Genomic DNA, 22,675 nt, shown 5'->3' on the forward strand with positions numbered 1-22,675 from the left:
TCTGTTCCTCTATCCCTGAGCTCAGGTCCTCCTTCTCTTAGGGAAGCACTTTTTTTTTTTTTTTTGAGATGGAGTCTTGCTCTGTTGCCAGGCTGTGGTTCACTGTAACCTCCGCCTCCCGGGTTCAAGTGATTCTCCTGCCTCAGCCTCCCGAGTAGCTGGGACTACAGGCACGTGCCACCATGCCCAGCTAATTTTTTGTATTTTTAGTCGAGATGGGGTTTCACCATGTTGGCCAGGATGGTCTTGATCTCTTGACCTTGTGATCTGCCTGCCTCAGCCTCCCAAAGTGCTGGGATTACAGGCATGAGCCACCACGCCCGGCCAGGCAAGCACTGTTAATGATTTTTCTATGTGATCTTTCAGAGAGATTTTTTCACGCACAGACAAATAGGCGTGTGCGCGCGCGCGCGCGCGCGTGTGTGTGTGTATTCCTCTGACAGGGAGAATGGTTAGAGATGCAAATGTGGTATACTCCATGTAACAATATAGTTTAAAGATCATGCCATGTCCTCACATCCTTTACATTATCCTGTTGAGTAGGATTGCATTGCATAGATACGTAGTCCCTTGTCTTGATGAAAAAGTTTAAGTCCCCTTGGTGAACCCTTAGGGCGATTCTGATATTTCCTCTCAGAAACAGTTTTTCAGTGGATGTCATTGGTGTGATGAATCTTTAGAGGTGAAATGTCTGGGTCAGGAGGTCCATGGATTTTAAATTTTGATTGATGTTACAAATTTCTTTCTGAAAAGGCTTTTTATTCATTTGTACCCACTTTCTGTGGCATATGAGAGTGCCACTTTCCCCATATCCTGCCATTATCAGCTTTTTTCTTTTAAAATTGCCAGTCTAATTGGTTAAAAATGTTATTTTGTTATAATTTGCATTATGAGTACTGCTGAACATCTTTTAATATTCTTTTTTTTTTTTTTTTTTGAGGAGTCTCGCTCTGTCTCCCAGGCTGGAGTGCAGTGGTGCAATCTCGGCTCACTGCAAGCTCCACCTCCCGGGTTCACGCCATTCTCCTGCCTCAGCCTCCCGAGTAGCTGGGACTACAGGCGCCCACCACCACGCTCGGCTAATTTTTTAGTATTTATTTTAGTAGAGACGGGGTTTCACCATGTTAGCCAGGATGGTCTCGATCTCCTGACCTCGTGATCTACCCGCCTTGGGCTCCCAAAGTGCTGTGATTACAGGAGTGAGAACATCTTTTAATATTCTTAAACAACCATTTGTAGTTTTCTTTCTGAACTGTCTCCTTTTACGCTTTTTTCAAATTTCATTTCTCTTCTGATAAAGAGAGGGCAAGGTTCTGGTGCTCTGCCTAGTTAACCTTCTTCTCCTCCACTGATTTACTTCTGAGGTCTTACAGTATTTTATACCTCTGAGTTGATTCCTTGTACAGAGTAGTTAGAAGTACAAAAAGAAGGTCTACATTTGTGAACAGCTTGGTAATTTTTAATATTCTTAGAGAATGGAGTATGAAGTCAAATTTTGATTAGGTAAATATCATCAGTTAGTTTTAGAGATAATGTGTCATCGAAATAGGATATATTTTGAAGGAGATGAGAAGAGATAAGTAATTTGGAGGCTGTTCTTAGGCTAGAGATTATGGGTATCTAAAACTAAGACAGGTGGAATTGGAGGAGACTGGGCTACTGTCAGCTTTTATTTTTTATATTACTCCAGTACCAGTTTTGGCACTTTTTTTTTCGGCTTGCGTTTTGAAAATGATTGGCTTTTCATACTTTGAATCTTCCTTAAGGGGAAAAAATTATATCCATTGAGTGGGAGAGTGCTCAGCATTTGGTAGGCTTCCAGTGAATACTTGTTGAAGGAATGCCTTTCAGAAAGCAGAGTAATTATTGTCTTTTAGTTGATTTCATACTTCAGAAGATCAGATTTTGTCCTGAATTGTGAACTCTGCCTATTGTGATATATCAAATATTTGAAGTTTTATTTATGAATTAGATGTAATTTCCTCTGTGCCAAGGGTAAAGATGTTTTTTTTCGGTGAGGAGAGGGCAGGGGTCGATTTTTATTCAGGCTTCTCACAGTGGTTAGAGCCACTCTATCTTCAGAACAGTCACAACACAGGAAATGCACCACTGAGACTGCCTAGAAAAGTCTGACCAGCTAAATCTTATTGCTTAAAATATACATATTCACAAAGACTGACAAATGGTAACATGCCTCACACAGGAATGTGTTTGGATTTGCAAATATCCTGACTGGCTGTAGCACCAAACCCTCCACTAACCCCTCATTCACCTGGAACACCAGTGTCACTCACATCTCCCTGGCCCCCTAACTATTCCTTCAATTCCCTATTAAATCTCTCTCTGAGAAGGGTAGCCTCCCGTAGCAGGGGCCAGACTGTGACGTGGGAATTAAGCCCAGCTCTGCAGGTTGCATTTTCATCTTTTGCATCTTCTCATGCCTTGAGGGTAAGATGCTGCAGTGAATCCCACAGTTAACCCTCAGCCAGTTCCCCACTGTAACTGGGGAAAGAAACTTGAGAGGGTCAGAATACATCCATTGGATTAGTAGTTAACTGAAAAAGGGTTCCTTTTGGTAAAACTTTTTCACCTTTGAGTCATTTCAATGAGTTATTTGAGATTCTTTAAAAAAGGTAAAGGAAAGGCATCGGAGGGCTTTGACACACTCTGGCCAACTCTGGCCATATGCCAGCCTGCTTGTGCCCATTGGACTCAGTGGAGGGAGGCAGGCCCTGAGCTACCTCCAGTGCCAGCAAAGCCTCCTCCTGGCAATTCTGGGTGGGGCCGACGTCTGGGCCATAGCTAGTCCAAGTCTGTCATTGAAGATCCATTCAAGTTCCTGTGTGAAATTCCACCTTCTTCTGTCCCAAGTGGTTGTGGACATCCCCAGGGGTTGGTACGGAGGACCAGGTGCAGCCACGGGAGGCAGATAGGCTCAGAACATGTTTCCATTTACAGGGAACAGAACATAGGCCTCTGTGTGACTGTGGAGCAATGTGCAGATTGCAGTGATGAGTAGAGTAAAATCTCCACTTTGAGCTCAGCATCTCTGGTGAACACATGGAACTGCAGGCAACAATGCTGCTGAATACACCTGAGTGCACAGTCAGGCATGTGTTCCGTAAACAGTAAATGTGTAAGACCAATTATCTTGAGAGGGTATCTTGCTCCAGAAGATGCTTTTAAAATGCCACATTTTCCAGGCTTCTGGGTATAAACCTTGGAGGCAGGGAACCTGGATTCTGCTTTCCTTTTGCTGGTCAATTGTCCAGTTCCTTCTGGGTCCCTGAGTCTGGAGTGAGGCAGGGGGGAGGTTCTAGATTGTATTTCGCCGGTAGGCCTTAATCCTTTAATCCTTTTCTAGGTAGTATCTCTTCCCCAGGTAGCCTATTTAAAATAAAAAAATGTTGTATGTCTTTCAGAAAAAATTGCTAGCTAGCCCTATTCTGTGTAATATTATAGAAGGCATATAGCCAGTTGGATGAAGATTTATTCATGGTCTTTAAAAGTTTGAAACAAATTATATAGGTTTCCATTTATTGTTTGGCACTAGTGTATATATATCTTTAGTTGGAAAAATCTTACAGGAGCATGACTCTTCGAATTCTAGTCTTCATTCAGGGTCTAGCTGTCCTGTAGCCACCTTCCCTTTGATTGTTTTAGTAAACATCACAATAACCTTTATGCTCACTCCAAAGTTTAAACAATACTGTACTTTTTAGTTGTTCCTTCTCAATTTTATTTATATTATATTTAACACATATTTCACTTAAAAGAATGTGAATTCTCTGAAGCCAGGGATTGAACCTTATGTATTTGATGCTCTTTGAAGAAAATAGAATAGGATCTATGTTGTTGGCCAGTTGATTTACTTTTGAATAATGGAGTAAATTGTTTGTGGTTCATGGTATTCTTTTAGTAGCGTGTTTTTCCACTATCATACATGGGTTCTTAAGAACTATTGTTGCATTTCTTAATGCCTCCAGATTGTTTATTCAGAACATCGATTAGGGCCGCAGACAAACTATTTGAATTGATATTGGCTAAAAATCTTCTAAACTTTGTGAGGTCAAAAAATGTAATTATTAGTATTTATTAAGGGATGATTTAATTTGTTTAGTAAGCTCTGATTTTGTTAATTTTTAAAAAACATTTGAGTAAAGCATGTTCAGTTAAAAGAACAACTTATATGGTCATCCAGATTTCTACTTTACAACTGAGAATAAGCTGCAGCTTTCTACAGAGCAGAGTATAAATACGAGGAAAATGGTGAAAGGGAGTGATAGAATTGAAGAAAATGATGATGTGATAATGAAGAAAGGTAATGTTTATCAAATATTTACTATGGGCCATCACTGAGCTAAACACTTTACATATATTATCTCATTAATTGTCATCATAATCCTTTCAGATATTGTCTTTATTCTATAGGCATACAAGATCATAGAGAAGTTAAGTGACTTGCCCAAGATCGTACAGTTAGTAAGAAATTCTGGATAAGTACTTTGATTTCAGAAATTAAGGCTGTTTATCATGAGGAAAGAAGCAATAGTAATAAATGGAATTGAGAGTAGGTTGTTAATATGCATGACAACCAGCTGTTACCCCTACAGAAATTTTATTATTTAAATTTAGTCGTTTAACGAGACTGTACTTGCCACTTTTGAGAGTATTGAAGACTAATAACTTGTTTTTATTTTTAAAAATCTGAGTATAATTTTTATTTTATAGAATATTATGCTAAGGAAGCTATGATAGAATTTTTTTTTTTTTTTTTTTTTTTTGAGACAAGATCTCGCTGTTGCCCAGGCTGGATTGCAGTGAGGCGATTATAGCTCACTGTAACCTCTGACTCCTGGGCTCAAGCAATCACCCATCTCAGCTTCCTGATTAGCTAGTACTACAGGCGCATACCACCACACCCAAGTAATCTTTTAAAATTTTTCTTAGAGACAACATTTTGCTGTGTTGTCCAGGTTGTTCTGAAACTCCTGGGTTCAGATGGATCCTTCCGCCTTGGCCTTCCAAAGTGTTGGGATTACAGGCGTGAACCACTGCACCTGGCCAAAACTGGTCTTTTTTACAAGCCTTTTTTGTGTGCCCTAAATGAGACCCAAAAGCCACAAGAAGCCTTGTTGAGCCTCATTCTGGTTGCTTGATAATCATTCAAAATCTAGGGTTTTGTGTGGCTTTTGGGAGATAAGCTGCTGGACTCCTTTATTCACAGTTAGACATTATATGAATAAGGAGTTGGACAACTGAGTAGTAAGTGTCCAGAGAGCAAGAGACTATGGCAAAAAAGAGACATGAACAGATTCAGGAGTCCCAGGATTTGCAGTGTAAGTCTGGGCTTTGTTTTTTGTCTACATAAAATGAAGAGATGTAATTATCACTGCCTGCTCCTCAGTTCTTTCCAATTGTAAAATGTGTGATGTATTCATTTATTCTGCAGATAGCTACCGATCTGCAGTAGATACTTCCTTCAGTGTCCAGTACTGTTTGGTATGAATGCGCGGAAACTAAGATGTGCGTTTCTATTTTTATCTTAGTTTTTTAAACCAGTGTTTTTGTTATTATAATTGGTTATTTTATGTATGATACCTTGTATATTGTTTGTTTAAAATTTTAGATATGCTTTGAATTATGTGGCAAAACTTTAAGACTTTAAATGGCTTTTTTTTTTGAGACCGAGTCTCGCTCTGTCTCCCAGGCTGCTGGAGTGCAGTGGCACAGTCTCAGCTCACTGCAACCTCCACCTCCCGGGTTCAGTTGATTCTCCTGCCTCAGCCTCCCAAGTAGCTGGGATTACAGGTGCATACCACCTCGCTCAGCTAATTTTTTTGTTTGATTTGTGGCATTTGTATGCAATATTTTCTTTTTTAAAAATGTCTATTTATTTTTATTTTTGTAGAGACAGGGTCTCACTATGTTGCTCAGGCTGGTCTCTCACTCCTGGGCTCAAGTGATCTTCCCACCTCAGCCTCCCAAAGTGCTGAGATTACAGGCATGCACCACTGCTCCCAGGTGAATCCAATTGTTTTCAACAAGTTTTCACTGCGTACAGTATCTCATCTCTGCTGTTGCAAATCCTGTAAGGATTGGGACAAGATATAAATATCAAATAAAGCAAGTCTGTGCCAGTCCTTTAAAGATTGCTTAGTTAGAATTTTGTGGCAAGGTTTAACACATAAATGTTAAGTCTAGAACCAAATGTTAAAAAAAGGAAGATAACATTTATTTAATATTATTATATGCTGCGTTAGTTGCTTTATATTGATGCTTGAAGATAGATGGTATTACTGAGGTTTGCAGAGGTTAAAAAAGCTAGTAAGTGATAAGAGTTGGGATTCAGTTTCTTGTCTTTTGGATTTCAAAACAGACATTATGCTCTGCATATTGTCTGTGGAAGAAGTAATGTCATGAAAAATGAAAGATTAAATTATGTTTCAAATTTTGGTGAAATCAGATATTAAATGGCCGAAAGTTTCCGGATTATATGTTAATTTATCCCTCATCTATTTGGAGGACTAGGGACAATGCTCCCATTTTAAGTCTAAAATTCTTAATGGCTTTAGGGTTTGAGTTACTTTCAGAGCTTTACTTTTACTTTTCTTCTGAGTTCTTGAGACTTTTTAAAACTTTGCATTTATTGTGGCACATTTTTGTTTTACTTAGTAAACTTATTTTAAAAATATTTGCTTGTGCCTACTGTGTGACAGGCATTGTGCTAAGGCCTTTGCCATGACCTGATTAATTAAGGATATAGATTCTTTTTTTATTTTTTATTTTTTTACTCTCAGGATATGCTTAAGGATATATATTATTAAAACATCATTTTTTAATTACCCAAATTATTATAAACATTGCTCTGATCCTTATTTATTAGTCTCTTGATTTCTCTAAACTTTCACTTTCATTTCTTCAGAGCCAAATCACTCACTTACCACCCCGTAATGAGTAGCTCTTGATACTCTAAAGAGACCACATCCATTTTACTTCTGTCTGCATCTTGTGGAATATTATATCAACAATAAGAAATTTTATTCATAATTAATAAGTTTAGCTTGGCCTCAGTTATAGTATGGTTTATTGTTTATCCTTCTGTATTTGAAGCAAACATAGAGAGGATGTAAATTTAATATGTGGCTCCAGTCCCTGACTGTTTACTTCAGCCAGTACTGCTTTCTCCTAGGCCTTTGCTCATGTGCTCTTCCCACTATGCAGTTTCCATAAATAACTTCCTGTTTTGTTTTTTAATGTCTGCTTACTCTTTGTTTCAGTACAGGTATCACATGTGGGACCGTCTTTGCTTTCTGTCTTTCCACTTCGTCCACTCTGCCACAGCATGTGTCAGAATCTCTTATTTTCATAACACCCTAGATATCCCTGTCATTGCTCTTACTGCATTAACTTTTTTATTTGATATGTTTTTGTCATGAGAATGAGCTTCTGCAAGGAATTATCATTTCTTTTTTATCTTTATATTTTCCTTATGTAGCACAATATTGGCAAACAGTAGAAGTCTGGTACATATTTGATGAATGCACAATAAATGGCATTGATTTTTGTTTATCATTTTAAAAACTTTAGAATACAACTTTTAATTGTTTTGCTTATTATACAATATTTATTTCAGGACTGTATTATTCTTGTGAAAGACTCATGGGTAGATTTTCTCTTAAAATTGTGAAAAAGTTGTCAGAAGACATTTATATAATGATATTCAAAGGTCATGCCATGGTGAGATTTTTTTTCTCTTAATCTCCACTGTTCCTCCCCCTCTTAGGATACAGATCTTATGAATGAGACAGAGTAAAGGGCTTTAAGTTGGATAAAGATTAAGATTCCCTGCTGGTTAGTAATTATCAGAATCTGGATGATTATTTATTTGGATGAAACGATGCATACATTGTGTGCATCAAAAGTAAAGCATATGTGATTGTTAGAGGAATGTTTGAATTCCTCAGTGGGATGTCATGGGGTATGTTTATAAACTCCCACTAAGCAGTAGTTCTACAATGGAATTTCTCTGGCATTGAGATAATAATTTGCACAGTCAAATTACCTTCTTTACAAAACCCCAAGGAATCATAAGGGCCTAATCCTTTATTAATGTCAACCCACAGGCTGCAAGAAAGCGTAAGATTGCCATTCGAAAAGCCCAGGGGAAAAATGTGGAGGCCATTCGGGAGCTGAATGAGTATCTGGAACAGTGAGTATTTTACAAGAGGATCGTGTTTTGTTATTCTGATAAATCTTTTTTAATTAAAATGGAATTTGCATTTGATTTTCCTGTTTGTTTTCATGCTGTTCATTTACAGAATATCTACACACTTACTTTTTTTTCTTTTCCTCTCACCAGATTTGTTGGAGACCAAGAAGCCTGGCATGAACTTGCAGAACTTTACATCAATGAACATGAGTAAGTTATTAAACACACAACATTTTGTTGAGTGCAGTTTTCATCACTGTAAGTTCAGAAAGCACTGTGGTTTCCAAAGGATTGGTGAGAGGGTGTGAGTCATGTCATTTGAAATGAAAAACAGAACAAATCAACAAGTAAATGAAAAAGAACAAATCAATAATTCACTGGTCATAATATGTGAATAGCTTTAACTAGGTCATTTCTGTTTTGCCAAATTGTTTATGTTTAGGAAATAAGTTTTTCTTTCAAATATAGATGGCATTCTTTGGAAATAAAAAGGCCTCCATTTGCTAAGCTAAGTTTATTTTTGGTAAATCAAAATTGTGAATTTTTAGAGTTCAGATTGTTCTTATACACAAAGAGTATTATACTCCCTGCTGTTTAAAAATTCTGTCAATTGTATGCATGTATTAGCCTTAGTACTAAGAGAATCAACTCTTCCAAAGTAGAAGCATTCTGTTGCCTGGGTTAAAAACTGAGAATAATCAAGAATGTTGAATGCTCTAGGATCTTGCTTATTGGATGTTTAATGTTTTTGTTAGCTTTTTTATTGCTGTAGTGACAGGAGGAAGTCCCAGTGTGAGAGGATTAGTCCAGAGTCTTAGTGCAAGTTTTCTGATATTACAGCATTAATGCTAACCTCCATCTAGAGGCGTGTTTTTAATTTTTTTTCTTAGTTCTTCTAAATCTGAAGTATATGACATTGTTTCTTTTCCTTCTTTTTGACAGAATAGAATCAGATTCTCATGCACATTTTCTTGTGCATGAATATTTAACCTTGTTCTCATACTGCAAACAACTGATGAGAAACAGAATGAAGACATTTGTCTGTTGTCTGTGGTCTATATATATAATGTGATCTAGAGGACTGAGGTAGTCTAGTTGCAGAAGTCTAAGAAAAGTGGGAGCTAAAATAAAAGTAATAGCTGTGGTTTAAGGAATGTGTACTATATTCTAGGAACTGTTTTTCAAGTTCTCTGCTATACTCTGAAACAGATATTCTGGTTTTGATTAGGAAATTATTTCCTGAATCACATTCAGTATAGATGATATGCTTGTATGTACACATATGTAAACATACTCATGATTTCTTACGCATGTGAGACAGTGTATAATACTTATATTTAAATACATGAAATTGAATTTTTAGAGTATAGTAAAAATAATTAGCATTAATTTTACTTTGTTTCTAAAACAGGTGACAATCATTTAACATTTTTTGTACTTTTTAAAGATTTTCTGACTAAAAGCATTTTAAAACATTTCAAATCAACAAGGAAATTTTTTTTTTCAAGTTAAAGGAATACCTAATGCAGAAAATTTGAGAAACACAATAAAGCATAAAGACCAAGATAAAAATTACATGTAATTCCAGCATCCTAAGTTAACTACAGTTTGTTTGGTTTTTGTCCTTCCTTATCTTTTAAAACAAAAGCCCAAAATAAAATTATCTTCCGTAGTTTATACTTTCCCTTAGTTATATTTTGTTCAAAAATTTCTTGTCACTGTAACAATCTACAGTGTGTTTTGAATGGCTTTATATTATTTCATCTTAATAATTTACCCTAGTATTTTTAACCAGTTTCCTAGGGAGATATAAAGGTTGTTTTATGTTTTTATATATAATGCTGTAGTGATCATTTTTATTTTGTTTCCTTGGGTTAAATTCTTTGAAGTAAAATTGTTTGATTAAATAAGATGTACATTTTCTGTGGTTTTGATAAATAGTTCCTGATTGTTCCCTAGAATGGTAACATCAATTTACTCGCACACCAGCATTTACTAGAGTCCCTCTTTAACAACACTGGATACTGTGATTCTTTTTTAATCTTTACAAGTTTGATAGGTGAAATTGGGTCCACCTTTTTAGTTCATTTTTAAGAGCTCTTTTTATAAAGGAGAGCAACCATTTGTCAAAAGTATATCCTCGTTATATGCTTTTTAAATACTGACTTCTTAAAATTATAGAAACTTTACATTTTTAGAAAATCAGATTCATCAATTTTTAACATTATCATGTCTGCTATCCTTTAATAGCTTAAAAATACATCACCTTTTTCCCCTACTTCATTTGCAATTTTATTTTTTTGCATGTATTTCTAATATTTATTTCATCATCAAATTTAGGTTATACCTTATTTTTAACCTACCATTAAATTTACTTATTTTTTTCACCATGTGGTACCACCTTCAGTTTTGCTTTGTTTGGAATCTAAAGAGTTTATTGAAATAGAGGTGAATGTACACTTAAGAGAAATGAACTGAGAAATCTCAAAAAATGAAGATTTACAAAGATGTAGGAGCACCTAAAAAATATTTTTTTAGAGAAAATGATAATTATGGTCAGCCTACCCTTTTATCTAGTATCACAAAAGTCTTTTTGGTTTTAAAGCTAGTTAGTTACAAAATGACCATTTTTTTCCTGATTGAACACATAGAAGGAATATTTATGTTTAGGTGACTGGAAATACATATCTACAGGTTTTTTTGAAACTGAAAATTACAATCAGTTCACTTGATTCGATCCATTTGGCGTAGTTGAGCAAGTCATTATAGGAGGCAGGAATTTTTTGGTGGAATGTTAAATTATCATAGGATATCAGTTTTAGCAACCAGTCTTGTGGACACAGTGGCAAAAATGTAGCAGTTTCGAAAATGTTAGATATATTTAACATTCGATATTCTTTTCTGCATATGAACAGTTACAAGCTTTTTTAAGTATAATAGGTCGCAGGCAGCTTTGGTAGCCTAGATCTAGAACTATTTTTTTTCTTTAAGAGACAGAGTCTACAGCATTTCCCAGGCTAGACTTGAGCTCCTGGGCTCAAGTACTCTTCCCACCTCAGCCTTTTGTGTAGCTGGCACTACAGGTGTGTCACTGTGCCCAGCTCTGGAATTTTTAACTCCAAATAAATATCTATAGTATAATTTTCATATAGCCCTATTTAATGTTTCTATAGAGAGAAAAAGGGATATAGAATTGTGCCATATAACCTTTTTATATTTTTAAGTTACTTTTATAAGTTTCTTTCTGATTTATAGTTTGTTTTTAGTTATTCCAGGGATATATGTTACATCCATTGACCATATTGAGACACTTGTTCTAAAGTTTTAAAACTACAGTTCATTTTTTTGTGTCAGCACTACCAGTATGTATTATAGGTTAAGTATCCATAACCTGAAAATCTGAAATCCACAATACTCCAAAATCTGAAACTTTGAGTGCCAACACGATACTCAAAGGAAATGCTCATTGGAGCATTTTGGATTTGGGATTTTTGCGTTAGGGATGTTCATCCAGTAAGATAATGCAGATATTTTAAAATCTGAAAACTTTTGAAATCTGAAACATTTCTGGTCCCAAGCATTTTGGTTAAGGGATACTCAACCTTTGTAAGCAAAAATACATTCACATTATGAAAGACAAATTTTTTTACTTCATTTGTGATTGAAACTAGATACTATACAGCAAGGAACAGTTAGTGTTATACATTAATTAAGATTGTGATTGTAGTTGCTTTTCATAGGTCCAGCCTTTTAAAATTCCTATCAAAGGGAATTACCACAATTCTATAAGGAAAAATTGTGATGTTGGTAAAGTAATACACAGTACCAAATACTGTAACCTCTAGTTATATATACTTTTGTAAGGAAGAGAAGAAAACTTTATTTAGTTGTAGTACTGACTCTAACGTTGAAATAACAATTGTTATTCTGTTTTAAGTAGATTCAAATTATTTTTACTTCTCTCTATTCTTAGTCTTGTTGAGTCACTGTGTATAATGAATTAACTTCTCTATGCACCTAGAATAGTACTGGCTATGTATTATCCCTGACAAGACTGAGGAAATAGTCACTTTCTGTGTGGCCTAACAATGGCCTAGAAAAGCTGGACTAGACCATCTCTTGAGCTCCTTCTAGCTCTAATTTTATTTAATTCTATATTTTATCCACAAAATTAGTTTGATACTGTACTTTGTAAAATTGGGGGAAGGAATCCTTTTCTCATAGGTGATGCTAATTGATTTTTGAGAAAATATCTTGGTATTCATTTTACCCTAAGAGCTGCTACTACCTGCCCATTTTATCTTGCTTTATGTACCAGTGTCACAGTTGTGCTCAACCCATTTAAATCTCTTAAGAACTTTTATTCTTAGTCTCAATATGAATTTTTGGCATCATACTATTAATAATTAAAGGAACACATTTAGAAGAGAACTGTCTTTTGATAAAGTGTTTAAGGTAGAGACAAATTTTCCCTTTTCTTTTTGAGTGATAAATATATATTAGGTAGGTAGTCATAATACATTTGTTTTAGACATTTATTCAGTCATTTGTTCAGTCTTATTAAATACCTATCATGTGTCAAGAACCAATGCTAGGTTTTGAATTTAAAAATGGAAAGGGCTAAATAGCTGCATGATCTTGGATGAGAGTACATATATATATATATATATATATATATATATATATATAAATATATATATATAAATATATATATATATATATATGGTCCTTCATAAATCTAAAATGCTGTAATTATTAGGTAATCTGCAGGGTGTATTTTTTTTCCTCAGTCCCTTTGGGTGTGACTGCTGTACACATTTTCATGTTACCATTGACATCTTCAGTTTTTCAGTGTGATGTGTAATGCATATAAGCAGCATATGTAGTGGTTGAAGAGTACAGGCTGTCTGGAGTGGCACAGCTTGGGATTCAGTTTACATCTCTGTGCCTCAGTATTCTCAGCTCTAGCATGGTGATAATAATTTCCTTCTTCCTAGGGTTTTGGTAGGATTAAATGAGTTAATAATACATGTAACACATTTAGAACAATGCGTGACACGTAATAAGCATTTAGTAAAAGTTAGCTATTATTAGTATACATGTGTGAAACAGGAAAATAATTTTTAAAAGTATTTTAATAGGCTTTAGTGTAAAGGTAGATACCTTTGTATATTGGAAACAAATGCCAAAAATAACTTTAGGTAGCCTCTTTTTGTTGGGTAGTGTCATCACTTCCTCACTGGGAAGAAATCTTGTAACACCTGTGTTCATTAGGATTTCCTGTAGATAGTGAGGATAGTCACATGGCATTAAACGTTTAAAATATATTTAGTGAATTATAGTCACATGCTTTAAAGTTTTTCCAGAGCTCTTTCTGGCAGTTCTCTTTCCTTAGGTTTTCAGCAAGATTTTTGTTTATTCTACCACAAGATTAAATAGTAGTACAGTATATATCAAAACCAACTTGATCTGTTTTTCATGGGCTTAGAAATTTATAACTTCATTATAATTTGGTATATGACAGTAAACTTAAGTAATGAGAGAAATCTTTGTAATAGAATATGTTGGTAAATATATGCCTGTGAAGAATTTTTAGTGAGTGGAGAATATTTAATAAAATGTTTATTTTCTCCTTATACATTAGCTGTTTGAATACTTTTTTAAATGATCAGTCAACTTCCAGAAGTTGTTTTATATACAACTTGATCCAAGGTCTTGAAGCCTTTCTTAGTAGTAGTGATGGGATGTAGTGGGAGTGACCCAGTGTTTGAAATGCAGTATCTATTGATTGTTTACAGGCTGCTTTAAGATTTAAGCCTGTGTTTATTAATTTCATGATAAAATTTAATGTCATTGATATTTATGAATTTCAGATGACAAGTACTTTATTAATAAAGCTATGTAAATTATTTTGGGAATAAATTGTTTAACATGACTAAAGTTTTTAAATTATTTCAAGGTTTAACTAAGATAAAAATTTGTGACTTTTAAAATTAATTTCTCCTCTTGATGTGTTTTTAGCTATGCAAAAGCAGCCTTTTGTTTAGAGGAACTAATGATGACTAATCCACACAACCACTTATACTGTCAGCAGTATGCTGAAGTAAGTGTTTTCAGAACAATGGCATATAATTTTATTTTGGTTACTATTTGGTGTTATTATGGAACTAAGAATATTTCCTTGATGTTAAGCAAGTATATAAATATTTAAAACATCTGATGAGCATTGAATTGTGGGAATAAAAGTTTAAAATTTTGAACATTGCAGTGGTAATACTGACTTAAGACATACTTAAAACAGTGAAATTCCTTGTTTTTATATTTATGTACTATTTTCTTTCCTAATTATAAGTTATATCACATTTGTCACCACTTAATGGCTTCTGAGACATTTATAGTGATTATGATTGTTAAATCCATATTCTGGGAAATTTGTATTAAAGCCAATTGGGACATAAGAAGTATTTATTTAATTTGCATATTATTAAGAATAGTAGTACAACTGAATGCTATAAGGCTAGAAGGACTTCATTATTAAAGAATGTCCGTGCAGATTATAAAAGGACAATTCAATATTTAAGTCCACATTTATAATGCCAGTAATAGAAAATACAATGTGGGGTGAAGCATTTGCGAGGCAGCTGAAATAGAAATTATTCTGGCTTTTTATTGTGGCAGCATTTTTGTTTTAGAAACTACTCAGTCATCTCAATGTTCGTAGAATAGAATAGCTTTTTTGGGGAAGGTTATGTTTGAAATTTTAGATTAGCTTTAAAAACCTTTAGGTGAATTCTTTTAACATCTTGTATTTGTTTACAGAGAATATCTGTTTCGATTACTTAATGCCTATGGTATGATGAAACCATGCTATATTTCAAAGTAGTAAAATAAACAGTTTTTAGCACTTTGCAATTTTTAACAGGTTAAGTATACCCAAGGTGGACTTGAAAACCTCGAACTTTCAAGAAAGTATTTTGCACAGGCATTGAAACTGAACAACAGAAATATGAGAGCTTTGTTTGGGCTTTATATGGTGAGTTGAGGTGCATGTTTAATGTTATTTTTAAAAATCTGTCACTTAAAATCCATTTAACTGTTCCCTCCAATCACTCCTCTCCTGTTTTTTGTATTTTATTGATAAGCATATGTTTTTTTCTGTAGTTAATTCTGAGCAATAGCTTCTAAGCCAGTTTTATTTTTGAATGTTAATACAGCCTAGCTGTTTGACATTCTTCTTTTGTAAACTATCTTTTATCATATCAGAATTGAAATCTGCCCTTATAAAATTAAATAGTGACAGATAGGAAAAAAACATGATTTCTTGTTTTGATATTCTTGGGTTTATGCCCAACATTATTGTATTTCTTCCCTAAATTATAGTTGTATGAGGTATTTTTAAACTGTGCCAATAAAATACATTAGAAATCAAATCCCTAATATATCAAATTAAAACATTTTTTATGGTGTAGAAAAACAGTTTGGAAATTGTGGGAAGTGTGTAATGACCTATTGTTTAGGTATGCCAAATGCAGAGCTTAGAAAAGTCAATTAATAAGAGCTGTGGGAAATATAGGAAGAATTTGCTGACCTTTAAAACATATATATAAAGTGAGCACCTCTCTACAATAAGAAACGCTGGGAGAAATAAACTTTAATATGTCAGTTAGTTCTTTGAATTTTTTATTTATCCTGTTCCTTTGACTTCTTTATGAGTGTCTTCTTGTTGCAGCTCAGTGAAAAAGAAATAATTGAAGAAACGGAGATAGGAAGAAACAAAAATGAAATAGTTTTTAAAAAGGAATGGCAAAATATGGTTAGAAGATGGTTCAAATGAATTTCAAGAAAATTTTCCTGGATTCTAGCAAAGCCAATTGCAGTGGCTTGAAAATACACTATAGTAGAAGTGTCTCTATCGAATACTAATTTTAAAAACTATATAATATACAACACATTGTTAATAGTTTATACATGGCACTTCATGTGCTGGGCATTGTTCTGAGCTCTGTTTTTTATTTTAAATCAATCCGCACATCAACTGTTTGAGTAGGTGCTCTCAATACTGTCCTCAGGTGGTGAAACTGAGACACAGATTTAATTAATTTGCCCAAAGATGGGCACAGAGCTCCTAAATGATCGAGTTGGGTTTCCAGCCCAGGAAGTTAACTCCAGAGTTTTTCTCGTAACCACTGCATCTGCTAAAATTCATAAGAAGAAGGTAACATTAAAGTTATAGAGGTATAAAAAATTAGATTTGGGGATATAGATTCTTCACTGGCAGAGAGGGAGACATAGGTGAAAGAGCCTATAGCACAGGCTGGCATAAAACAAAGGCTTAACCTTTTTTTGAATCACATGGTCATATTCTTTTAAGAGTAAAATATATTTAAGAATAGGAATCAAGTTATATCTTATTCTTCACAGCAATATATACATTTAATAATTAGCATAAGATTTTGGGGTTTTTTGGATTCTTTCACAGATCCCAGATTAAGAACCTCTCATTTAAATACATTTTTAAAAAGGAGAGGGTGGATCAAATTGCAGGGACTAATTGGTTCTCTGAAACACAGTTTGAAAACTCATGGTATAGTGAAAAGAGAAATGGATTAGAGATAAGGATCTTCTTTATTTCGAAGACCCATTATTTTGCTTTGGTCAAATTAAATCTCTCTTATTGGACTTAAATTTCTTTTACCTATTAATGTAGGATGTCAGGCTAAATTATTTTTGAGTTTCCTTTTTCTATAAATATTCAATAATTCTATGATTCTGACATAGACAAGTTATGTAATTCAGTAATAAGAAATAACACCAGTAATATGCTACAGTGGTAAAGTGCTTTTGGTTTATAAAGTGTTCCTTCTATAGCTTCTTTATTTAAATGATGTGGAATTTTACCTTTAAGAGCTGTTATAGGTACATAATTAAATAATTTTAGGTATTATTTAAAACATCTTTTCCCTTTCCACTATTTTGGATTTATACTATATTTTAAAAATATTTTCATTTTTAAGCACTAATATTCAACTTTATATTAAAAATTATTTTAATACAGTTTTTAAAAATTCTTTATTATCCCATTGCAACCGTGTCCGTTATGTTTTTGATTATCTTGACTAGCAAAAAAGGAATTTTGCTTTTGATGTTTTTATTTGTTTGCTTTTAGTCGGCAAGTCATATTGCTTCTAATCCAAAAGCAAGTGCAAAAACGAAAAAGGACAACATGAAATATGCTAGTTGGGCAGCTAGTCAAATAAACAGAGCTTATCAGGTTAGTACTTATTGATCATTTTGCTGTGTAGGTCAGTTAATGTATTTCTTAGTTTTGTTTCTGCAAACTACAAAGTCGTATGTCTAGCATTGGACTTATATGCCTTTGGGGCTTTATCAAATGTGTTGTGTTTAGAATTAATTTGTAGTTTTAAGATTACCTTTTTTTCCCCTCAAGAGGAATCTGTTAGTATTATTATTTCATAATTAGCCTTACCATATGTAAATCTCAGTGGTTCTGCATTTGGCAAACGCAAAGTATTTCTAAAAACTCAGAAAGGATAAATAAATATCATGTCACATTTCAGAAGCAGATTGGGTATGTGAGTGTATTATTAATCATAGGTATCTCAAGAAATAGAAAAGAAGGAAGAAAGCCTTAAACCAATCAAACTGCATAACAAAGTTTGTGCAGTCTGCTTACACTTCAGATCTTTTATTGAAACTTCTCCATTTGTATCTTAGTTTTCTAAAGCTTGTCCTTAGCAGATTTTTTAGGAAATTATTTTTCATGAGAAATTTGCTCATGGGAAAACACATCTTCTTATGTCTTTAGCCTTATTTGTCTATAGCCGTTATATTTAAAGGACAATTTGGCTTTTTATATACCCATTGATACTTTACCTAAGTATCTTAAGCATACTGTTCAGTTTTGTGTTTTTTTTTAAACATAGACGAGATCTTGCTATATTGCCCAGGCTGGCCATTAACTCCTGGCTTCATGTGATCCTCTTACCTCAGCCTCCTAAGTAGCTGGGACTACAGGTGCAGGCATTACCATGCCCAGCTATTTCATTCTGTTTCAGAATAAAATGTTGCCGTCAAGAAGTATGATGCCGTCTTGACTTGCTTTTTATCATAAGTGACTTTTTGTCTGGTTACCCAAAGGAACTTTTTCTTTATCTTTAAAATCCAGTAGTCTTACTACGATTTGTTTTATTGATTATTCTTGGGTCAGTTTTCCCAAATACACAGTACACCCATTTAGTACATCAAGTTAGCCCTTTTATTTGAGAAAAGTTGCTTTTAGAATTACAAATATTTTTTTCTCTGCTTAGTTTTCTTTTTCAGGGTTTCAGTAATAAGTGTATTAGACTTCATTTTTCTATGTCCTTTATTATTCATTTTCTTTCAAATTATGTTGTCATTTTCTGTATTTTATAAAAATATGAATTTGATTCATATTTTTCTTTCCTCCATGTTTAAATGAGGTAGTTTTCCTGGACTATTAGGAGACGATGTTTATGGAATGGCAGGGAGTTGGAGATAGGTTAGGGTAGCTTTCCCAGCTTGGCTGTTCTATGGCCGCCTCCTTTTTTGCTAAAGAGAATTCAAATATGACCTCTTTGTATAGCCAGTCTTTCTTAGAACTGAGTGTGACTGGCCAGTCTGTCTTAGAACTCAGTGTGACTCAGAAAGATTTTCTGGCTTCAGCCCTCTGTTCTATTTCTAGAACCCTCAAGATCTTGAATTCTGAGGTGTTGCTCTCAGCTTTAAATGTTACGTATTGTTATAGTTTGTGTTTCTTCCTTTTTGTTTTGTTTTCTTCTGGGATTGCTGCCTCTGGGCATCACTCCTTTCCTCACCCCTCCTTATCTGAACATCTCTCCTTCTTGCCCTGGTGTTTCTGCCCTGTTCAGTTTGGTTTCAGTTTTTAATTGTTTTTCTTCAGGGTGTGAGGTTTTGTCCTTCTGGAAGAGGATGTTTGCTAGATATTTTAGAGATTTTAAGATATTAGATGGTTAGACTTGTCTAATCTCACATTTATGAGCAGTTTTTTACACTTATCTTTGTTTTGGAGCTTATGAAGACTTCTAGGCCATTGGCAGATGCATCAACTCAGGTTTTCTTGTTTAGTGGATTAAGAATTTATAATTTGTTTGGTTTTTGGTTTCTTGTAGAGTAGTAGGTTGTCCTCTATTACTTTCTATTTCTCCTACCACACAGTTGTTAATCTTTTGTAGGTCATGCTGCTCTTGATGACATAGTCCCATTCTAGGGTTTGGAAAATTGACTGTTACCTAGTTTTTTTGAAAATGTCATCTGTGGGCGTGGGTTCCGTTATGTTGGTTTTGGTGCTGGCTTTTTGTTGTTCGTTTTTGCCCTTCTGGTTGGAGAAAATTGAGGAGATTTTAAAAATGTAGTGCCTCCATAATCACATCATTGAAAGTCACCTTTGTGTATTTTTATTGTCTGTTATAGAGCATGTTAGTTTTGTTGGCATATTGTAAGTCAGAGTATTTATAAATATTAGTGGGACTGTGCTTCTTCAAATGCAGTTTGGGGTAGCTCAGATCTGTAATGGAGTTCCACACAGAGTAGGCTTGGGGGTGTTGTGGGTGTGTGTGATTTATGTAATATAAAAAAAAAAAAGATTTGTGTAATATAAAAGTAACACTATGCATACTACGTAATTGTTTTTAAGATATTTATGAGAAACAGCTACTCAGAGTGCTTTTTTGACATAACTATTTTAAAATCAATTTTTACTAAATTAATAACATAGAAATAAGAATTATAACAGAAAAAAGGATGCAAGTCATAAATGTGCCTTTCAGTGACTAATATAAGGTAAATGTATCCAGGCTAATAAATATAAACATTGCAGCATCCCAATGCTCTCTTGGTAAGTCCTCTTAATTTCTCCTCTTGTATTCCTTGAGTACTCACTTATAACCCTATAGTTTATGGAATCAGCCAGTATGTATTCATTTTTGTCTTGCATATTTCTATCATTATTCAGTTTATGGGATTTATCCTTGTTTATGTCTGTAGTTCATTTTCTTCTGTAGTTCATTGTATGAATGTTATAATTTAGTTATTGCTGTGCATTTGGAATATTTTCTGTTTGGGCTATTTTGAATAAACTATACTGAATATTGCTGTACAGGTCTTTTGGTGGAATGTATGTGCAGTTCTGTATACCTTTGAGTGAAAATACTGGGTCATAGAATATATGTGTATTTAACTTTACTAGTTAAAGGCAATTTTCCAAATTAGTTTACTCCCACCAGCGGTAAGAGTTCTAATAGCCCCACATCTTCACCAACACATGGTTCTGTCAGTCTTTGTAATTATAGCCATTCTGGTACATGTGTAGAGTGGTACTTCATGGTTTTATTTTGCATGTCCCTGATGATCAGTTGCCATTTGGATGTTGTCTTTTGTGAAATCTTTTTCTCATTGGTTTGCATGACTTATTTCTTTAGTTTTTTGCTTATGAGCCCTTTTTTAGTTATATGTATAAGCAAATATGTATAACTTTTTACTTTTTTGCTCATATGATCTTGATGAATAGAAGTTCTGAAATGAAATGTGTTCAAATGCCTCAGTCATTTGTTTGTGTTTTTTGTGTTCTGTTTAAGAAATCTTTTGCTACTCATGGTCATAAAGAATTCTGTGTGTCTTCAGAATTTCTATTCTTTTACTTTTCGTATTTAATCCACAACCCATTTGGAATTGATTTATTTTTAATTTTTAATTTTTATTTTTTTGAGACAGAATCTGGTTCTGTTGCCCAGGCTGGAGTGCAGTGGCGTGATCATGGCTCACTACACCCTCAACTACCCAGGTTGAGTTATCCTCCTGCCTCAGCATCCCAGCTAGCTGATACTGTAGACACATGTCACCGTGCTCGGCTAATTTTTAAATTTTTTGTAGAGATGAGGTCCAGCTGTATTGCATAGGCTGATCTCAAACTCCTGGCCTCAAGTAATCCTCCTGTCTCAGCCTCCCAATGGAGTGCTAGGATTATAGGTGCGAGCCACCGCATCTGGCCTGGAATTGATTTTTATGTGTGATGTGAAATAGGGGGTCAGTTGCTCCCCATATGGATATCCAGTGTTTCTGTCCATCTTTGTATTCTATCATGAGTCCTGTCCATGGAAGCTAGTTCAGTGTAGTAAAGAGAAGATTACAGATGCTAGACCTATGTTGTCTGGGTTCAGATTTTGACTCTGATACAATTATTAGCTATGCAAACTTGGATAAATTACCTAACATCTCTTGCCGTATTTTTTCTTCTGCAAGATGGCCATAATGAAATACTCTGAGAATTAAAGAAATTAAAACATAAGTTATTATGCTTTTCCTTTTCCATGTCTCTTCAGTGTGACAAGACCCCCTTGAGGTATATTGAGGTATAATTTACATGTAATCTAGTGCATATATTTTAAGTATACAGTCTGAGTTTTGACAAATGTGTACATCCTCTTACCAGCCCCCCGCTCAAAATAGCATTTTCGTCACCCAAGAAAATTTCCTTCTGCCATTTTGCAGTCAGCCTCATCCCCCACTGAGAGACAGACAACCACTGATCTGATTTTTATCACCAAACATTAGTTTTGCCTGTACTATAACTGTATAAATGAGTTCATAGGTTGTGTGCTCTTCTGTGTCTGGCTTCTTTCACTCAGCATGTTTTTGAGATTCATTCATTTACAATCCATTTCATTTTTCCTATTACTTTGTCTACCCATGTATTTTCCACAAATTATATAAAGGTAAATTTAAGCCCAAGCAAGGTATCTCAGTTATTACAATGCATGAATCACTGACCTCTGAATTTGGTAAGCAAGTTTTTATTATTTGGTTGTTTTTGTGTTTTTTTCTGGTGAGTTTTCTTATAGATCTTACAGAGAATTATGAAAGATTTACTTAAGCAAAATCTAACTATGAAAACAAAAATACAGTATTTGTGAATAATGTAGAAGAATATAACTTTCAGAGAATGACATTCTTGATAACTAGGTAAATCTTTGGGATCTCAGTGAGAATTTCTTAATCGTATCTAGGAATATAAACCAGTATAGAGTAGATAATATTTTGTATGTGATTTTTCTAGATATTTATAAATTAGGGAAAATTAGGTTTTAAGAACTACTTTTCTTTGTTTCCACTTAATGATGAAACAGAATATGGCTACTATTTGCTCTTCAATTAGGTAATTGGTTTAGCATGTTCAGTAGAAGCAGACACATTTGATTAATGCACATGAAAAACTTTAATGTGAACCTACTCACAATGATTTTCCAGATAAATGCTTCTTTGGTGCACTGGTAAATCTGTGCTAGTGATTTATATGATATTTATGATTGCAGTAGTGATTCTGTTACTATCCTTTTGGGAAACAGAAAATTAAATCATGATTTGAGGGAAAAGATGATTCTGACTTAATCAGTTAAATTGCCATAC

At 34.2% G+C, this 22,675-nt stretch overlaps 1 protein-coding gene across 3 annotated transcripts in view; it reads left to right on the forward strand.

Annotated features, from left to right (window-relative positions):
- Positions 1 to 22,675, forward strand: part of EMC2 (ER membrane protein complex subunit 2) — a 48,413-nt gene that overhangs the window by 20,878 nt on the left and 4,860 nt on the right. The window contains exons 6-10 of one of the 3 annotated variants that reach the window (XM_054499874.2): positions 8,127 to 8,212; positions 8,363 to 8,422; positions 14,234 to 14,315; positions 15,135 to 15,245; positions 17,379 to 17,483. In XM_054499874.2, the coding sequence (XP_054355849.1) occupies positions 8,127 to 8,212; positions 8,363 to 8,422; positions 14,234 to 14,315; positions 15,135 to 15,245; positions 17,379 to 17,483 (444 nt within the window). Of the gene's footprint in view, positions 1 to 8,126; positions 8,213 to 8,362; positions 8,423 to 9,154; positions 12,914 to 14,221; positions 14,316 to 15,134; positions 15,246 to 17,378; positions 17,484 to 22,675 lie in introns of those variants that run through there. The other 2 variants (XM_063669024.1, XM_054499875.2) reach the window with 2 other exon arrangements.

Source organism: Pongo pygmaeus, chromosome 7, assembly GCF_028885625.2.
Source record: "Pongo pygmaeus isolate AG05252 chromosome 7, NHGRI_mPonPyg2-v2.0_pri, whole genome shotgun sequence".
NCBI classification, from domain to species: Eukaryota; Metazoa; Chordata; class Mammalia; order Primates; family Hominidae; genus Pongo; species Pongo pygmaeus.